Source organism: Plectrocnemia conspersa, unplaced genomic scaffold, assembly GCF_051122295.1.
Source record: "Plectrocnemia conspersa isolate PC_06_02 unplaced genomic scaffold, ASM5112229v1 ptg000006l, whole genome shotgun sequence".
Lineage (NCBI taxonomy): Eukaryota > Metazoa > Arthropoda > Insecta > Trichoptera > Polycentropodidae > Plectrocnemia > Plectrocnemia conspersa.
Window position 1 is genome coordinate 14,403,823 of NW_028277170.1, and position 19,410 is coordinate 14,423,232.

The 19,410-nt window shown below is 33.2% G+C and overlaps 2 protein-coding genes across 2 annotated transcripts in view; both read right to left on the minus strand.

Annotated features, from left to right (window-relative positions):
- The window catches only part of hiw (MYC binding protein highwire), a 93,500-nt gene extending 90,965 nt beyond the window's left edge, over positions 1–2,535 (minus strand). The window contains exon 1 of the mRNA XM_088187769.1: positions 2,443–2,535. The gene's annotated coding sequence lies outside the window, so the exon portion shown is untranslated. The remainder of the gene's footprint in view (positions 1–2,442) is intronic.
- Positions 2,536–3,840: 1,305 nt separating this feature from the next.
- Positions 3,841–8,979, minus strand: LOC148234322 (ADP/ATP translocase). The gene is made up of 4 exons (XM_088187325.1): positions 8,710–8,979; positions 6,874–7,135; positions 6,194–6,428; positions 3,841–4,551 (listed from the first exon to the last, which is right to left on the minus strand). The coding sequence occupies exons 1-4, from the start codon at positions 8,870–8,872 to the stop codon at positions 4,309–4,311; spliced, it is 903 nt and encodes a 300-aa protein (XP_088043451.1). The 5' UTR covers positions 8,873–8,979; the 3' UTR covers positions 3,841–4,308.
- Between the last annotated feature and the right edge of the window lie 10,431 nt (positions 8,980–19,410).

Below are 19,410 nucleotides of genomic sequence, written 5' to 3' on the forward strand. Positions count from 1 at the left end.
AGAGCAGTATTTTTGTACGACGAGATAGTCTGAAATAGCATTTATTTTCTGACGCTACTCATCTCTCGATCTCCTTGTTGATATCATTTGTAGCTGTTAACAAGGTTTCGAGGTATATAAAGTCACCGACACACTCAAAAGTGTACTCGTTCATTTCGAGATTTTCAGGATACTAGCTTCTCAAACAAGGCATAATCGACATGTATTTTGTTTTTGCTTCATTGATCTTCGACCCTATTTTCCATGGCGTTAAAGGCTTTGTTTTGATCTCGGCACTATATCTATGTCATCAGCGCAGGCGAAGATTTGTATCGATTTATTATTAACACATTAGATTGCACATTAGAGCATTGCCCTATCGTAGGCTGTCGAGTGTTCATAAAGATGTTGATAGATTATTTTGTACTCTCACTTTGCATTTGACATTTATCATTGTGAGCTTCAACAAGAAGATTATTTTTTTTGGTGCACCTTACTGTGTACTCTTAAGATTATTTCACGCGTAAAAAATCGCGACGAAAAAACTACAAATTCTTAAATACCCACAATCACAAAAATAGTATCGTGTCAAATATATTAGATTACTTTAATTTGACTTATATTTTTGAGCTCATGTAATGAGTTGTTAAAGTATTATTTAAGGAGGGGGGTTGGGGCGTTTGGGGCGCCAAATAAGTCCGTAGTCAATATTGATAAAAAATATATAACTCGTGAAAAATATATAAATACTTTTACGAAAGAGGTGACACCAATATGAGAAAGAAGTGAATAGAGATGAAGGTTTCGTAAATTAAACCACCTTCTTAAAAACAGCTGGACCACCTTTTACAGGCGTAAGAATCCAAATATTATGTTTTTAAATCATTAATCTAATTTCTGCGTGTGATATATAATACAAAAATGGGGTTTAAAGGCCTTAGACAAAAGAAAGGGCCTTTTTTATTAAAAAGAGACACCGCCGTGAGAAAACATTTTGAAAAATTACAACAAAATCGCAAATGTCTTGGGAAAGGATAACATGTACATCCGAGATTGCCATTTGGACGATCATTCGCATCTGCTAAAGCAACCAACCGCAATCTGTTTTAAAAAACTACCCAACAGCTACTCTTTTGTAATTGGAAAACAACACCTCAAAACTTTTTCTGACACTTCAACATACACTTCGAAGCTCAAGCCATCAGAACTTTAAGAGCTCTTTATATTTGACTCATTAGGTTTGTACGAACTTCGATCAAGAAGACGCTGACAAACTTAAGCCGTCGTTTCTCTCTTCGCATCCCCTGGTCCAGTTTGAACCCACTTTGGAGATGCCTAGAGTCTATAATCGAACACCTCTGACACAAAGCTTATATCTGACGAAGGTAATTATATTTTAGATTAATAACAGAAAACTTTTTGTATTATTATTTTATAGATGATTACACTATTTTACTAACAGTGCTAAGAAATAAATGCAATACATAAATATAAACTATGTAATAGTTAAACACAACTACTTGATACTATTTAAGCTCATCTTTCTACAGTGGAACTCTGATCATTACATATGACGTATATATTTTTTATTGATTAAAAAATTTATAGCCGTGCCAGTTTTATATTAATTGCAATAGGGGTGTGATAAAAGATGTTTATTGCATTTCAATATATTTTACAAAACAGGATACAACAGGATCAGTGCTTTTAAGGACTCATAGGTTAACTAACTGAAAATATAATTATTTGGGCATGTTAAAAATACACTGATATTTAATTAACTTAACGAAAATAAGGAATATGTTATGAATTTCACTTATAAAAATTTCATTAAAAGTTTTGAAAAAAATATTTTTTCTTTTAGATGTCAAAGAAATATTAAAAATCATGGTTTGTTCATAAATAATGTTGCATACAACAAAGGATTATTATCGCTTCTTAATCTCAACATTTTAAACAGATCTCGCCATTTATAAAAACATGAGTTAATTTCCATCACATTTTCCAGGTTTATCAGAGCTGTGTTTCTGCAAGATAAGCCTATAACATGTTATTATTGATCGCAGCAGAATATAAATTACGCTATTTTTGAACACTGGTACAAATTGCAAAGTGACGTTTATGGATTAAAAGTCATAGTCATGTTACAACGTTAGATTTAGAGTAATGTCGCAAGATACAATATTGATACATTGGCGGGAATGGTCTTAATGTTTCGCACATGTCGGCCATGTCCAAAGTGATTGCGCAAATTTTTCGCATTGCGACGTATGCGATGTGTGCGATAAGCAACGATGGCAGCGAACAGGCGAGCTAAGGTCAAGAGCCGACGAGGCGTAACACCCACGAGATAAGCCATCCGCCTTCCAGCCCCACTCGGGCAAATGGGTGCAGCGGCAGAGAAGATTCGATCGAATTCGGTGAAATCTGGATTGGGGGAGCGCGCTAAGGGGGTCAACTTACTGGTGTGTCCTCGTTGCCTGGCGACGAAGGGGGTCGTTGGGGGCTTCGCGGCCGACGACGAGGGGTGTACGGGACGGTCGCGCTACGACTGCTAGGGGGAGTCAAACAAACCCCTCGCGCAGGGTGCAAAAATACACTACGCATGCGTTACATTTTGTTGCCACTATGCAACATGGAAAAATCGTATAAAACTGTTACGTTATCGTATCGTAAAATGCCATAAGATTAATAGCACTAATGATTTTTTTGTTTATTCAGAAAGAAACTATTATAATATATTGTATTATGGCCGCAAACGCAATTAACGTTAAACAAGTAAAACGGGATCTATTGGTAACGGCAAGAAGGAAGGAAGACTATCGACCATCACCTTGTTATTAAAATCAATTGTCATATCTGCAAATCATATAACAGGTCAAATTCACTTTTAACATGTTATCCGCAATGAGGAAAGAATATAAAATATAGCGGCACTAACCATATTTAAAATAAATACATAGCTATGTACATATATCGGACGTCTTCTTTGGGTATAAATTTACTACGTGAAAGAAAGAGAGAGAGAGAGAAAGAGAGAGATGATCAGTTGAAGGTACAACTTTAAGGCTAACATTTTACATCGTTATCATTCCGTCATTCCGTCAAAATTATTTTACATTAAAAACAGGGCGTGAAGGTAAAAATTAAAATATACAGTGACAATTTTAACCTTTCAGCCATCTGATGTAATAAATCATATAGGAAGATAACGTCTGGTATGTCGATTCAGGGGTGCATTAAAATTTATTAATATATGCCGATTGCCGTTTCTTCTTTTTGTTTTTATTATTGAAATTTAAGTATTATATAATACTCTTAACTATATTCTTTATTTAGCTGTATAATTTACCTTACAAAGGTATTAGATTGTCCGGTAATTTGTAATCTGAAAAATTTTAATAAATGTTTTTTACTCAATAATTTTGATCTAATTTTTTAAACTCCTATAAGTATATCTAGGTATATGAATTAGTTCAGGTTTCATGTCAATTTTATTTTATATCGCAAGAGTTTTTTAAGGTTTGAGGCTAAAGGGAAATAGTTGAACGTATTTTATTGCGCCTCTACTCATACAAATGATATGTTAATGCTTGATAATGGGTGGTTACCGTTTCGAAACGGATTGTGCTATAAAGGTGGTCTGTGAAATATTATCAATTGTGGACCCTTTTCTTTTGTGGTAACGAAATTTCTCTCCTGTTGTGTCATATGTGGTCTAAACTTTTGAAACGAGTGGATGTAGTGTGGAATATCTCTCTTTTCGTTGTTCAAGTGGTCGTTATGGTGAGCTCTAAACTTATTTATTATTAAATTTGTTTAATTCACTTGTCTTACGATTTTAAAATTAAAATCCACATACACAATTGTGTCCATGCCATACAGACATGTTTATTTATTTACGTTTCACAATTAATTTTAACGATACAACAACAACAACAACAACAATAACAAATAACAATATTATTCAAGTTTAATAATAACCGCGAGTCTTAACGAATGTGTTGTATACAATAATTTGTATTTGGTCGTATTTTTTTAATTTATATCTTGTGACCGTTTTAGATTTTTTCAAGTTGGCACCAATGATTCTCGTTTTGTTCGACGCCGGCGGCGCCAACTTATCGCGTCATTTCGATATGTAACTATAAATAAATAATAACAACAACTCTACGTCGTGAACTCAAAATTTACCCGTCATGAGTTCGTAATATAATTAATTTAATTTGTATTCCTACTACGGCGGGCGGTGGCCAGCGTGACGTGACTTTCCGTGTGACGTCACGCTTGCGATACTGTTGGTTGGTTCTCTTGGTGGTGGATAGGTGCTTACAAGAGTTTCTTAATTTCGTCGTAGAGGACCAGCACGAACGCGCCGCCTGTGCCTCTGAGCACGTTGGAGAAGGCACCCTTGAAGAAGGCGCCGGAGCCTTCTGTCTTGGCGATGACGCCCCAGCAGTGAAGAGTGTTCTTGTAGATAATCTCGCTCTTGGCGCGACCGGACTGCATCATCATACGCCTTCTGACTGTGTCGAATGGATATGACACAATACCGGCAACAGTGGTTACGGCCTGGAAGGAGAAACAGTAATTAAACAGTGTATACAACGATTAGCCATGGACTTTTAATATAAATCAATTGCGGTTTATCTATTTAAAGTTAGCCGCTTTGCAGACTTCAAGTAATCTGTTTTCTACATTTCCAGCTCGCTTCAGGACTCAAAAATAATTTATAACTGTTCATAATTTAGTATATTCTTAACTAATTAAAATCTGAGTTTAAAAGCTTTATAATAAAGTATTAGATGTCCATTGCTATTATTAAAATCATTACAAATAGAACTTGGTATCATTTTTTAAAAGGTAAATATGTACATTATTTTGCTTTCTTAATTTTATACTATAATACAGAGAATCTTGAGATTTTAAAACAATTTTTTTTCAATAATATTTAGTTGTTGCTGAAACATGTCCTATAAATAGCTTTTATTAATATCTCGGGTTTGTTCTTAACGCAATTTAATCCATTGTTTTATTTTAAAATTACAATAATCTAAACTACGTTAAAAAAAATAAAAACCTAAACATCGTTTAAAAATTAGATGTATTTTAATGATATTACCAATTGACAATACATCTTTTAGCGAACTAGCTATACTTTATTTGCGTTAACATAGTCAGTTAGAGAGCTATCCATTTCATTATTATTCATAATTGAGAAAGATATGGCAAGTTTTGGTTTATGCCCCCTACTATAAGCTCTAAAGCACATGATATGGATATTCGTTCGATATACTTATCATTACTCAGATTGATTGATAAATATAAAAAATAGAGTAATGATTTTAATTTATATAAATTTGTTCAAAATATAAACAAGAGTAAAGATAAGTATTATATATCGAACGTATATTCGTATCGTGTAGTAAGGGAGTAAATCAAAACTCATCTCAATGATAAAATGGATTGCTCTTGAGCTGACTGTGTTAACGCAAATACAGTATATATAAAATATCTTATCTAAGTTTGTTAGTCTGTCTAATCCACTGTCGTTTTTAAAATGGCTGCTATTTCAAACATAAAAAATCGTTACATCGTTTTAAAAAAATTAGAGAAAAAGGTAAATAAATAAAATACGTTCTAAGTAAATATTAAATTAAAATGAAAACCTTAAAAGCTGTTTTTTAAATGCTATTGAGCTGACTTTATTTGAAAAATAAAGTCAGGATTATATATATTAATGACAAATCTATTTTCATATCTAAAAATATTAAATTGATTCATTAAATAAGTTTGTATGAGTTGATTTAAAAATATTCGGAAACATCAAAGCTAATAAAAAATACTACGTTGTGTTACGCACGTTCGCCCACAAGTAACGTAATCGCTTCTACAATACGTCATTCATTCATTCAAAGAAATTATATTTACGATGTATGCGTACGTTCGTTCCATCTTATTTTTAACTAGATGTAGTATACAAAAATATAATGTTTTGTAATCACAGTTAAGCATATTCATAATCATGTGATAAAACTAATAGTAAACATAATATATTTTTGTAGCAGTGCCAAGATTTCTAGAAATCGACGTGCCAAAAGTTGCATCATTATGATTTTGGTATTTAAATTAGCGCATGATAATATAGTACTTGATTGGGTTGTTGCTACTTAAGCGAATCTAATAATAGATAATTATTGTGTATTATACGTACTTGTGCGATGGCCCAGCTGATGACAAGAGGGGTATTCTTGGGGTCGGGGAGCATGCCCCTGGCAGTGTCGTAGAAGCCGAAGTAGGCAGCCCTGTAGATGATGATACCTTGGACTGAAACTCCGAAGCCTCTGTACAAGCCGGAGAGACCGTCAGACTTGAAGATCTTGCTCAAGCAGTTACCGAGGCCGCTGAACTCACGTTCACCGCCGGCTTTACCGACATCTGCAGCCAGCCTGAAAGCGATCAAATTCACAACTAAATAACACTGGAGAACTTGTCTTGACTCAATAATTTTTCTCATCACTAAAGATTTAATTTGATTATTGATTTTATTGAGACTACTGTTGCTCTTAAAACTAATTAAATATAGCAATATTTTAATTTTATTAAAAGCATAAGTTTTTTCTGATTTTTTAGATCAATTAGGATTGAGGTAGAGAACTTTACTTAGTACTTTTTTTGATTTTAAGGATTAAGGATTGTAGCATAGCACCCCTTTTATTATATAAGTAGGCATTGGCGGTGCAGTGTGGCATCGATCGCCAAAACGAAGGGAGCAAAATGGGGGAGTGTTGTACTAGGGCATCTCTGGTAGGGTTGCATTAATCAATAGTTCGTCGACCTTTGTGTATATAGTTACTTTCAGCACATCTGTTAAAATAAATAATCTTTAATTACCTGGTTCTGGCGAAATCGAGTGGGTAGACGAAACATAGGGAAGTGGCACCAGCGGCACCACCTGACGCCAAGTTTCCAGCGAAGTACCTCCAGAATTGGGTGTTCTTGTCAACGCCACCGAGGAAGACCTGCTTGTACTTGTCCTTGAAGGCAAAGTTGAGGGCCTGGGTGGGGAAGTATCTGATGACGTTGGCAAAGTTACCACGCCAGAAGGAGAGGAAACCTTGCTCCTTCGGGATACGGACGAAGGCATCGACGATACCTAAACACAAGGATAACGTAAGAATAGAAACCGGTGATTACAATGTCAATTCATGCAGTGAATGTGACTCTCCGTTGTGATGTTAAAGTAAAACTTAACAACGCTTTTGGTATTGGCGCTGTTAAGAAGTGTAGTTTAAAAAAATTCGCGCTAAAGACAAAGAAAGTCATAAGCGTTTTTCACCAGTTAGTGTAATTATAATTTTTGGATGCCTTAGTAATCCAAGAGTTTTGGATCACCCTATACAGCTAGAAATATCAATTAGCTTGATAAATAGGTGCCGCACAAAACGCTTTTGCATTGCATCGTGCGTTAAAAATTACATCTTTTATGACAATAGAAAGCAGTTTGCAAGTCACAAAATATTTCGAGAAAATAAATGATGGTTACTGGTTAATTCTTGATATAAAGCACTATATATTTTTAAATACTTGCGAAACCATTACAGGTGAAAGTTATTGTCAATAAATCGATAGATAGCAGGCTGTTCATCGAAATGGTGCAATTATTTTGCACGACAATAGAACGACTGACCCTTCACGATCCATTTCATCTGTGCGAAAAGAAAGCTATTGTTTATTATATATATATATATATAAATATATATAATAAAAAAAATATCAGAAATTCGCGCGTTGGGTGCTAAAATACATAGATAGATCAGTGATGATTTTAAATTGAGATCTGGGTTCGAATCCCATGTTAGGATTATTATATAATTATAATTCCTATATTTTCCTAATATCGTCATGAATTATCAAAACTAGCTAAGTTGTGCATATATGGTATATTTTTTAAATGATCTAATATAGTTCATGAATTCAGTGCTTTAGAAATATTTTCAGGACTTTTTTGATGGATTACAAAATTTGTATTAATTAGCTATTTTAAAAGTAGACAATTTAATTCAATCAATTAATTGATGTAATATAATTAAATTGTGGATAATTTAATTAGGGTTGATAACATAGGTATTGCTCTGTATTATAGCTTGATGAGTATTTTGATAACATATATAAACTTTACATTATTAAATATGTTTCGACTTAATCAATTTGCTAACATGTTTTAGTAACATCGCCACTGATGCTATACATTGCAGATATTCGTATGTTTTATACATATGTAAACTTATTGAATAAATGACATAAGAGCGCAGCGATTATGCAACGACATAAGTGCCAAAAAATATAAGCTGCACCTTCAATCTAAAAACGGCAGTAAATAATAGTTTGATTGAACAATTATAGTAGTGAGCACTCGCGAAGGGAAAACCTTGATCCACTTCCAATGACATAACTGTTCCTCTGTTGTGACCTAAATACGCTTTGGGACCACACGGTCGAGCAAACATGGTTATATAATGTATTTGTGCATAAGAAATGTGCATAAGAAATAAAAGAAAAACGCAATCTGCTTATTTGAGTTAGAAGGCCTAGTATAACAGCGCCTTTTTAGCATATGAATTGTTTAATATGTTAAGTAATGCGCTATTTGGTATTCAACATGTGAATCGTGATGTTTAGTTGAAAATATATGTAGTAGATAGAGACAGATAAGAAATTGTTGCTCACCTTTGTAACGCTGATCAGCAGTAATTTGCTTAGAAATATGCTGGACTTGGAGGAGTAGCTTCACACGCTCGATGGGGGCTACGACGGTCTTGGATACAGCTGCGGATACACCTCCGGCAATGAAATCCTTGGCGAAGGCGACGGGATCGGCAAGTCCAGGCATGGCTGTTTGGTTGGAGTTACAGGAATGGTATGGACAAAGAGGACCGGGCGGCGAGCTGCTGTGCTGGCTACTGACGCTTGCGGGCCTGTGCTCTAGACTGTAGTCTTTCCCCTACCCTTCGGTCCAGGGCCGCATCTATTCCTGGTGCACTGGGTACGTCACGCGAGTGCGGCGTAGCTGCCAACCTTTGGGCGGGCGCGGGCGGCCCAATGTCGCGGGTTGCGAAATCTCGACGCATAATTAGGACAATGCGAGATTCTAACTTGCTAAAAAAAATATAGACTATCGACATATTATGTGAAGAACCAAGGCAAGAACACGTTCATTGATAACGAGAATTAATAGTGCATAAATTTGTAAAAGGAACATTTCAGATCATGTCTAGGGATTGCAATAATACCAGAATTTTCAATATTGGTATTACCGGTATTAACATTATTACCGGTATTGAGTACCACTCGCATGATTCACTATGTTTATTAATTAACAAAACCACAGCATTGTTTCGATATATTTTAATTAAAACACACACTAATTATAAAAAAAAATTTGGAAACTTGGGCGCCAAATTTTTGACAAAATATCGTCTTTGATCGACCGCTTCCGGTTGCCTCCTAATTTTTTATACCGGGAGCCAGAACACCCATCGCTAATTTATTCCAATAAAAATCATTATTTTTGTCAGTTCTGATTATCCGAAAGGGGTGCGTAAAAAATTGTAAATCTGTTTGTTTAAATTGCGACATAATTAAATGATTGTGATATTTTTGTGTTTGAGATGTAATTTATTTATATTGTTTTATTTTAATAATATATTTCAATAAAAAAATAAAGTTCTAGTAATAAATAATTAAATTAATATAATATAAAAATAAATAATTTATATTTTATTAAATTAATACAACACTACTTATATTATAAATATATAATAAGCTTCTAAATTTAATTCTAACAAAATATAATTTATTTCATTCTAGCTGTCGGTCAAAAAAATTTCTCTAATAACTATAACTTTAAATTGCCAACGTTCGCCATAATTTAAGTACATATTTTTTCTGTATAGAGAAGCTAATACAAATCCATATTATTTATATTATATTTTAAATCCCGTATAAACTAAACATATTTTAAAAAATATTTTTTTAGAATTTGATGATTTTTATACATATTTTGATAAGTGTTTTACAATTTTAATCGTTAAAATCAATTAAGCGCGCCCAAAACCCGGGATTTCCCTTTTAAATTTGCTTACACGTGACAGTTCTTGTCATCTGTGCAATTAAATAAACGGTGAAATTTTTTATTTTTTTATTTTTTAGATTAAATTAAGACCACCGTGGTCTAACAGGTTACCCCAATGCGCCACGATGGTCGAAAGCAAATTATAAATCTATAAAACATAAAAAAACGTATATATATAAATAAATATAACAATACTTAAACATAACAAAAAAAATTATAAAATATTAAAATTAAAAGCTATAAACCGGATCAGATCCTCGTAGCTAACATTAAATAAATAAATTTTCAATGCCAGCGTATTAAGGAGCCGTATGGCCACAGCTATAGGCGAGTCGGCAAGTGCGGATGTCCTAGCCCTAACTGCCATCAAAAGAGGTCTCGATTGTGATTCTCGAAAATGTTCCGGAACCCAAAACTGGAATTCCTCGAGAATAGCTGGATTGTCGACAGCACCTTTTAGTAGTTTGAAAAAATGCTTAGCGACATACAGCTTTCTGCGAGAATTCAGCGAATCATATCCCAACGCTCCTAAAAGAAAGGCGCTGGGATATAAGAACGGATAATAACCAAATGTCCTTTTGTAAAGGTATCTTAAATACCTTTTTTGAATTTTTTCTACTAAAAGGGAATATTTGGCTATTCGGGGATTCCAAATTATAGATCCCGATTCAAGAATGCTACGAACTAAGGTGTCATAGAGGATGCGAATAACTGACGGATCGTCAAAGTGAAAGGCATTCCTCATAACAAAGCCGAGCATCTTGCAAGATTTATCACAGACGTCGTGTATGTGTAGAGAGAACCTCCATTTGCTCTCGAAAGTGATTCCGAGATCTTTAATGGAAGTTTCTCTAGTCAAAATGTTACCACCGAGATGGTAGAAATAAGCTGATGGCGAACGGGATCGAGAAAATGACACAGTATGGCACTTTCCGACACTAAAGGGCAGACGGTTAACGGAAGCCCATCTCCACAGAGAGTCTAAATCACTTTGTAGAGAGAAGGAGTCCACAACAGATCGAATGCATTTATATAATTTTAAATCATCTGCGTACAGAAGAAAACTTGAATTTTTAATTGCTGTATTTATGTCATTAATAAATAACACAAAAAGCAGAGGTCCCAGATTGGATCCTTGAGGAACCCCCGAAGGGGTAAAATATTCCTTTGACAATCGGCCACCATAGGTTACAAACTGTCTACGATTGCTTAAATAACTCGAAAATAACCGAGTTAAATTATCTGAGCAACCGAGGTTCGACAATTTTTTTAATAATAACGTATGACAAACTTTGTCAAAGGCTTTCTCAAAATCTGTATACACGACGTCTACTTGAATTCCGGCATCGAGAGAAGTTGTCACCGTTTTGGTGAACGACAGAAGATTAGTAACAGTGGAACGGGCAGGACGAAACCCGTGCTGTTGGTCTAATAAAACTTGCTGAAAGTGATTGTAGAGATATTTATGAATAATTATTTCAAATAATTTAGCAGGAGCTGACAACACTGCTACTGGTCTATAATTCTTTATATATAATTTGTCACCCTTTTTATGAATAGGGGTGACTTTTGTGCATTTCCATAGATCAGGAAATGATGATGTTTTGAGAATCAGATCATAAATACATTTTAGAGGAGCAGCGAGACTGACTTCGCAACCCTTCAAAATAAAATCGGGAATTAAATCAGGTCCAGAAGAACGCCCTGTCTTTAATTTATTAAATCCGTATTTAAGATCTGAGTGCTCAGTTTCTTTGATGGTCAGTACTGAAGACCAAGAACATGAAGTAGGAAGCGACTGAGCAGAAGTCGAAAAATATTCCTCGAAAACAGAACGAAAATATTGCGCAAAACCGTCAGCAATATTTTGTGAACCATCCAATGTTTTATCGTCGAGGTTCATCACTTTCGACGTCGACTGAGTAGCGCGTTTAGTGCTAATGAATTTCCAGAACGCTTTGGGATCATTAATAATTTGTTTTTGGCAATTTTTGTAATGATTGCGATGACAGGAAATTATTAAACACTTAACGCGTGCTCTTAATGAACGAAATTCCTCGAGAGCAGATGGATGTCCCGATCTCTTCCATAACTTATGAAAGGCGTGCTTTCTTTTTAGCAATGAGATGACCTCATGAGAAAACCATCTAGGATATGACACGTTAAGCACTTGAGGGCGCTTTCGAATAAAGAGCTGGTCGAATGCACTATAAAGAACCTCATAGAAGGCCTCCAGGGAAGATTTAACATCAACGCACCCGCCAACTCGGCTCCAGTCCATACCTAAAAGTAAATTATTTAATAAACCAAAATCTACACAATTACCAAACGACCATCCGAAATCATTCCGATCGCTCACGCATTCCAACTCATTCGTAGTTATGCCATTTTTATTTATATTTAATTTTATCATTAGCGCCAGGTGATAATTATCTTCCGACACCAATACGAATGTTATATAATAGTTATATAATGTTATAATCACAGCGTTTTTCTTACAAAGTGTTAATTGAAGATGATTCAAAGTGATGTAGCATTGGAATTATAGAAAATATAAGCAAAACCATAAATTATGAGTGTGCCAGTAAGTATGTATTTGGTTATATGAATAATATATCATGGTTATTCTAACAAAATTACTATTGACTTTCTAGGATCAAATATTAAAAGACAAACAGCGGTGATTTGGCAATTAAGGGTATACTTACCAAAGTTAATTAAACATATTACAATGCTAGTAATAATTAAAAATCTCGTATTAGTGTAAACAAAAAGTTACATTTTACCCACTATTTAGTATCGTTTACAGTTAATTTTCAGAAGCAATGATAGATCTAATAACATTTACGTATGGCAAACAATTAATATATTATATATTGCGACAATTTTGAAAAATATGAAGAGATGCCAATTTACGTGTTTATGCTTCTACAGTAACTTCTTTCAGAAGCAATGATGAAATAATTTGATGACAAGGTAGAATGGGTATATATAAACAAAGAGTGAATCTTCTCATGTTGAAGTCACTGTCAGCAAGTATTATCTTTTTATAAAGAACATACTACATAAGTTTGATGTAACTGAATATCTCGAATTTGTCTATTCCGAAAGAGGAATGATGGCACAGAACAAAAACTGAATAAAAACCATGACGTATACATATTTTGCCACATCGGAATTAAAAATAACCCACTCTTAGATATTTTGGCTATCGATTATTCCAGGTATGCCATCACATATTTATAATCATTGTAAAATGTCGTTTATTAGATAAAATTTAAGAAAATACACTTTTATTAAGCTGTCCGTTAGCTGATATATATAGCGTTCTCACTGCGACAGCACCGATTTGATCGACATTACCTTTTAATCCTCATGCATACTAAGGATTATTTTCAATTCTTAAAATCTAACGTATATGAGCATTAAATCGGAAGCAATGATAATGTTTATGCAATATAAAAGGAAAAACTCACTTTCGGCCTCGGAGCCCGGCGACGGGAATGAAGATTTCATTACGATGATTGTTTTATAATTGTTTATCTAATTTAATCAATGTATTCTTCTTATCCTAAGCACATTATGTATATATTTAATTTTCATAGCTATAACACACCTAGTTAATTTGCAATCCAATTATTTATATTCAGTCAAATGACGATCTAATGAAAATTATTGTCGCGTAACAAAATTTTATTATTAAATAATAATTATTTAAAACTGTTGTCACGGTACTGTCGGCCATCTTGTTTTATATTTGAATGCTAATTTTTCATTGGTCGAAACAACAGAACGCATTACCGGTGCCTCGGAAAGCAATGAAGCAAATTCAATTTTTATTTTTAATATTATTTATTATTATAATTAAATATATTTCCCTTGTTTACGTGTATTATTATACACCGTTTATACAAAGCGATACGATTTTCAGAGTAGAGAATTTAATGGAGAATGTTTAATTTTTAGTTATGCGCGTCCGGAAGCGACGGCTTAGAACAATTATATGTAAGATAAAATATAGAAATTTTATATTTATTGATCATTAATCTAATTAATTAAAAATATTCAATAAAAAGGACTTGTACTTGAGTCAACGCTTATTAACAATTCTACGGACTACAAAGGGTTAACGTTAAAATTAAAAAAAACGATATGTAAATTTAAAAAATTGAATCTGTATGAAAAAAAAACAATATTGTTTAAAAATAAAAACTTCAATTTTATATTGTTAAAACTATCAATGACACAGCAAAAACTAATTTAGAAAAGTGTAAGATGCTAGGTTTTTAGATTTTTAACATAAAAAACATATAATTACACTGGTAATAATATACGCTGGCATGCCAGTGACCCGCCAGTCAACTTACAACTGGCAGCGTGTAAATCAGCTCTTAGGATTGCTTCCTTATAAAATGCCTGCCCTCAATAATGAACTGTACATCTATTTTTTTTAATAGAATATCTTTAAAACTATAAAACATTATAAAACATTATAAAACATTATAAATTCAAATAAAAAAGTGTGTACAATCAAATTTAACTAAGTTAACGATAACTTGACCGTGGGCTAAATATTTTTTCTGTGCATACCTAATCACGTGCGCTATAGTTGTCATCCAAAAAAATATTATCATCAGGAGGGATATTTGCATCGAACTAGCAAGGTCTAAGTATAACATTTATACAATTACAATACCAAGTACGTCTATATTATAATTCATTTATATAATTAGTACGTGTTAATGAAACAATATGATTGTATACTAACGAATGATGCGCTTTATGTAAGTACGAAAATCGTTATGTAACAATAATGAAAATGTTTATCTAAAATGCAACATTACATTTTCAATTGTGCTGCAATCTTGCGGCGGTGTTCGCAAAAGTTACTCGATTTTACCAAAGAGCATCTAACAAAAATAAAACGCACTGTTAAGCCAATGTCACGACCTAAATATGCTAAACGGTGTCTGAAGGAAACTGCGGAAAATGATTGTTTACGTAAATATTATGTTATACTATGTTATATAGTCTCACAACCTAATAATATTTAGATCAAAATAAGTACATTAGGTATAATTATATTAATTATGAATAATAAGTGTGCCGTCACTTATAACAAGACATTCTATTTTCTCGATGTTTTTCATTTATCGAAAAATAAAAATTCTCATTGTCACAAATATATATTTTTTTATTTTTAAAATTTTGATAAATAAAAAAAATATTTGTAATATATAGTGTGTGATTAAAATAATACAGTTAATTATTGTAGATATATTTTTATTATTGATGATCTTGTCTTTCATCGCGATTAAAACTTACTTTTCTATATTTTCGCTGTAATGCTTCAGCTATGGTCACGAATTTTCCGTAACTGCATTTATGGAAAATTCGTGACCGCTAGCGGAAGTGCTATTGAAACACAAAAATACTGCTTCAATGATATTGTACACATCCTTGGCCACTAACCAATCATTTATCACTACTTGCAATGTAGTCTCCGTAGAATATTTCTTTCTGAAGCCAGTTTTTTTTGTGTAATACTATACATTTGTTTAGTGCTTGCTTTAATAAGCATTTTGTATAAATAACGTATTAAATTTATTGGTTATAGAACAAATGTGATAACATTAATTTTAGGTTAAAGCATTTAGGAGAAGGTCGCTTTTCAGGAAACACCAGTGAGTGATTAATAGAAGCAATGTCAATGCACTCAAGATAAACTTGCGCCAATTATTTGCAGAAAACATTTCATAATCTTGGATCGAGTCCAAGTTTTTTATTACTGTATATATACATTGTTACACTATTTAAAAAGTTCTATAACGTGGAGATTCCTTACTAAAAGTATTTGTATTAAATATTGAAACATTAAAACCATGAAATTTATTTTTTAATCAATGCTCTTTACAATTATAAATGACCTTATGACGTACGTATGGATGATAAGACTGAATTTAATAATTTTAATTTATAATATTTCACTATACTCTCACTTATCATGTTCTCCTGGTATTGTAATTGGTCTTTGCTCAAATATAATGTTATACACACATACACTTAAGTTTATCAAAGTACACAATGAACGTCTTTTAAAGATTAACTATATAGATATGTATAATATATGTTAAAGCTTTCTATTTTTTTTAAATCTACCAGGAAAACATATATACAGCTGTGTGTAAATTAAAATTTAATTAAATATATTATTGTTTATCAACTATAATATTCACCTCTATGACCAGGCGTATCGATTTTTCAGTACATGTTTTGTTTACGTATTACAAGCCTGGAATATATTTAATTTTCAAACTAAAAATGGTGATAGCTTTTATCAGAAGTTTACATTAGCCTTAAAACCTTAAAGTTTACATGAGCTTATTCATTTTTTATAACTAGAATCGTTTCGTGTTCAGTAGTACCGATACCAGTATTGGGTCAAAAATGGACATTCGGTATTACCGGTATTACAAAATGAAATAACGGCAGTGCGGAGAATATTTTTTATTTATTTTTAAATTCTTACATATTATTTGTTGAAAATGATTTCTTCATGGCTAAGAATTATGAAAACGATGAAGAAAAAGCGTAGAAAAAAATTATGCCAGATACGAGAAGCTGGTCCAGTTTGTATATTTATTTTTTATTATTTTATGATTTTTACCTCTAAATAGAGTTATTCTACTTTCGTTTTATATAAAAAATAACATTTTATTAAACATTTAGTATTCAATAATAATAATGTAGATAATAGATATTAATTAAAAAATATATACTACAGCTGATTTAGCTGTAGCCGAGCAAATACCACTATACACCCATACCTCGCTATACGGCCGCTCTTTATACGGCCTTTCGCTATAACGGCCCTCTTCAATTAAGGCACGTTTTCGATTAACGGCCTAAAATGTTTCGCTATAACGGCAAAAAAATTTTTCTCGATGTCAATTTTAAAAAAAAATTAAAAATAGATTTAATTTGCATAATTTTAAAATGAAAGGTGAAGCAGCTAGCGCTGATGAGGCCGCATCTAAGGAATATCCCAACATTTTAAAGGGAATTATTGAAAGAGGTGGTTATAAACCTGAACAAGTGTTTAACGTAGACGAAACAGGGCTTTATTGGAAGCGAATGCCTGATTGCACGTACATTTCAAAAACCGAAAAATCTGCGCCTGGTTATAAGGTGTCTAAAAAACGATTGACTTTGCTACTTGGTGCAAATGCCGCGGGTGATTTTAAGCTAAAACCACTTTTAATATATTTGTCCGAAAATCCAAGGCCTCTTAAAGGACTAAATAAAAATCAATTACCCGTCATATGGAGAGGCTTTGCTAATTTTGGATAATGCACCAGGGCATCCTACTAATTTATCCGAACTATCTGAAGATATCATGATTGAGTACCTTCCGAAAAATACAACAGCTCTGATCCAACCAATGGATCAGGGTGCAATAGCCACTTTTAAGGCATATTACCTACGCCGAACTTTCCGACAACTTATAAGGGAAACCGACGGTAAATCTTCAATTAAAACATTTTGGAAAAACTATAACATCGAGGATGCTGTTGACAGCATCAGTGAATCATGGAAGGAATTAAAATGAACAACAATGAACCATGTTTGAAAAAAATATGTCCAGAATGTGTAAAAAGTACTGATGCAGAAGTTAATTGCCTTCCTGAAATTAGGCAAAACATTTTGGATCTAGCACATGATCTCGGCTTTGAAGGTTTGAACGAACGTGATGTGCTTGATCTACTTGAAGCTGATAGGGAACCCCTTTCATATAAGGAACTCATTCAGTTGCAAGCAGAACCGGCATTTGATGAAGAGACAGAGTCTGTTGTATTCAAACAGCTAACATCAAAAAAATTGTCAAAAGCTTTTTCCTATTTCGAACAAGGAATAAACATCTTCCTTAAAAACGATCCTGATGTCGAACGTAGCGCTAAAGTTTCTCGAGGAATTAATTCAGCCATTAGCTGTTATTAATCACTGAAGAACGAAAGAGACAAAAAGGCAAGACAAACAACGCTGGACAATTTTTTTAAGCCAGGCCCATCCTTACCAGCGAAAAATGAGGACGACAGTGATCTGCAGGTTACCATTTCTTCATCGTCTTCAGATTAAAGCCATTTTAAAAAAAAATATTTTTGTATTCATACACATATTTTATGTAACATGAAGTTGTTTCATTTTTGTTTATGGATTATTGTTGGTTTTTGGAGTCTGTTATTATTTTATGTACAAATGTATGTACTTGTTATGTATGTATTTTTGATTTAAATGAAATAAAAAGATAAAATGCATTTTAAATGATAAACCATGTTACATATTTAACAAATTTGGAACCGATCCCATTGAATTTGTATGAATTTGTATTAGAATAATTGATTCGTTATACGGCTTTTCGCTTTGCGGCCAAGTTTCGTGGAACGTATCTAGGCCGTAAAGCGAGGTATGGGTGTATTGCTGTTCAGTAAGCATGTATGTGTGGACGCAGAATTGTTCATTACATTGTAGCTAGGAATTGTCAATAGAACGCATGGTATTCGTCTCGATCAGCTGTTGGTTCGTTGGCCAAGTTCTAGTGGCCGTGCCACAAATGGGTCACTCGAACTGGAATGAAGAATGAAGTTCTGAAAAATAGTTACAGTGCATACTTATTTACACGTACAAACACACGTACAAAAAGAGTGCACGTGTATGTGAGACCTTAGGTAACTTCGTCTCGGTCGTTTGGCACCCGAAAAAAACTTATGTAACGAGTCACTTTCAAAAACCATTCTTCTCGCGACAGCGATCTGGTGACACGTTCATGAATGGCTGCTTCTGTTTTGAGAAAGTGTGTGGTTTCGATTAATCTCATATGTGTTTATTTCATAAATTTTAATTCTGCGATATCGTGAAAACATTAGAAAATAAACTTTCTGTGAAGAATCCGTTTTCAAAGTTCTCAAGTCTTTTAATCCATTGTTTCTTTCAATTAAGTCATATCTTGAAGGTATGAATGTGTTGATTTGGTACAAAGAAAGCAACCGCTTTTTTTTTTACCGCAGTAGTTTATATTGCGTTATCCCATAAACAGATGTGCGCTTCCCGCTCTCCGCACCGTTAATCATATGAAGAATTTAATTTCACCAAATTTGTATAATTATTGTGAAACATCTAATGCGACGTATAGGAAGCGAGATATCTGCAAAAATACGATTTTCTTGACCTTTGACATCTTGACTAGTTTTATTTTAGGTAGCAATGGCGAGTACTGGATTTAAAAAATTGGTCTGAAT

Excerpts from the sequence above, each read along its gene's own strand:
- LOC148234322 (XM_088187325.1), bottom strand. The coding sequence starts at position 8,872 with ATGCCTGGACTTGCCGATCCCGTCGCCTTCGCCAAGGATTTCATTGCC. Across the intron at positions 7,136-8,709 it reads TGCTGATCAGCGTTACAAAG|GTATCGTCGATGCCTTCGTC; the intron begins GTGAGCAACAAT and ends CCTTGTGTTTAG. Across the intron at positions 4,552-6,193 it reads TCAGCTGGGCCATCGCACAA|GCCGTAACCACTGTTGCCGG; the intron begins GTACGTATAATA and ends TTCTCCTTCCAG.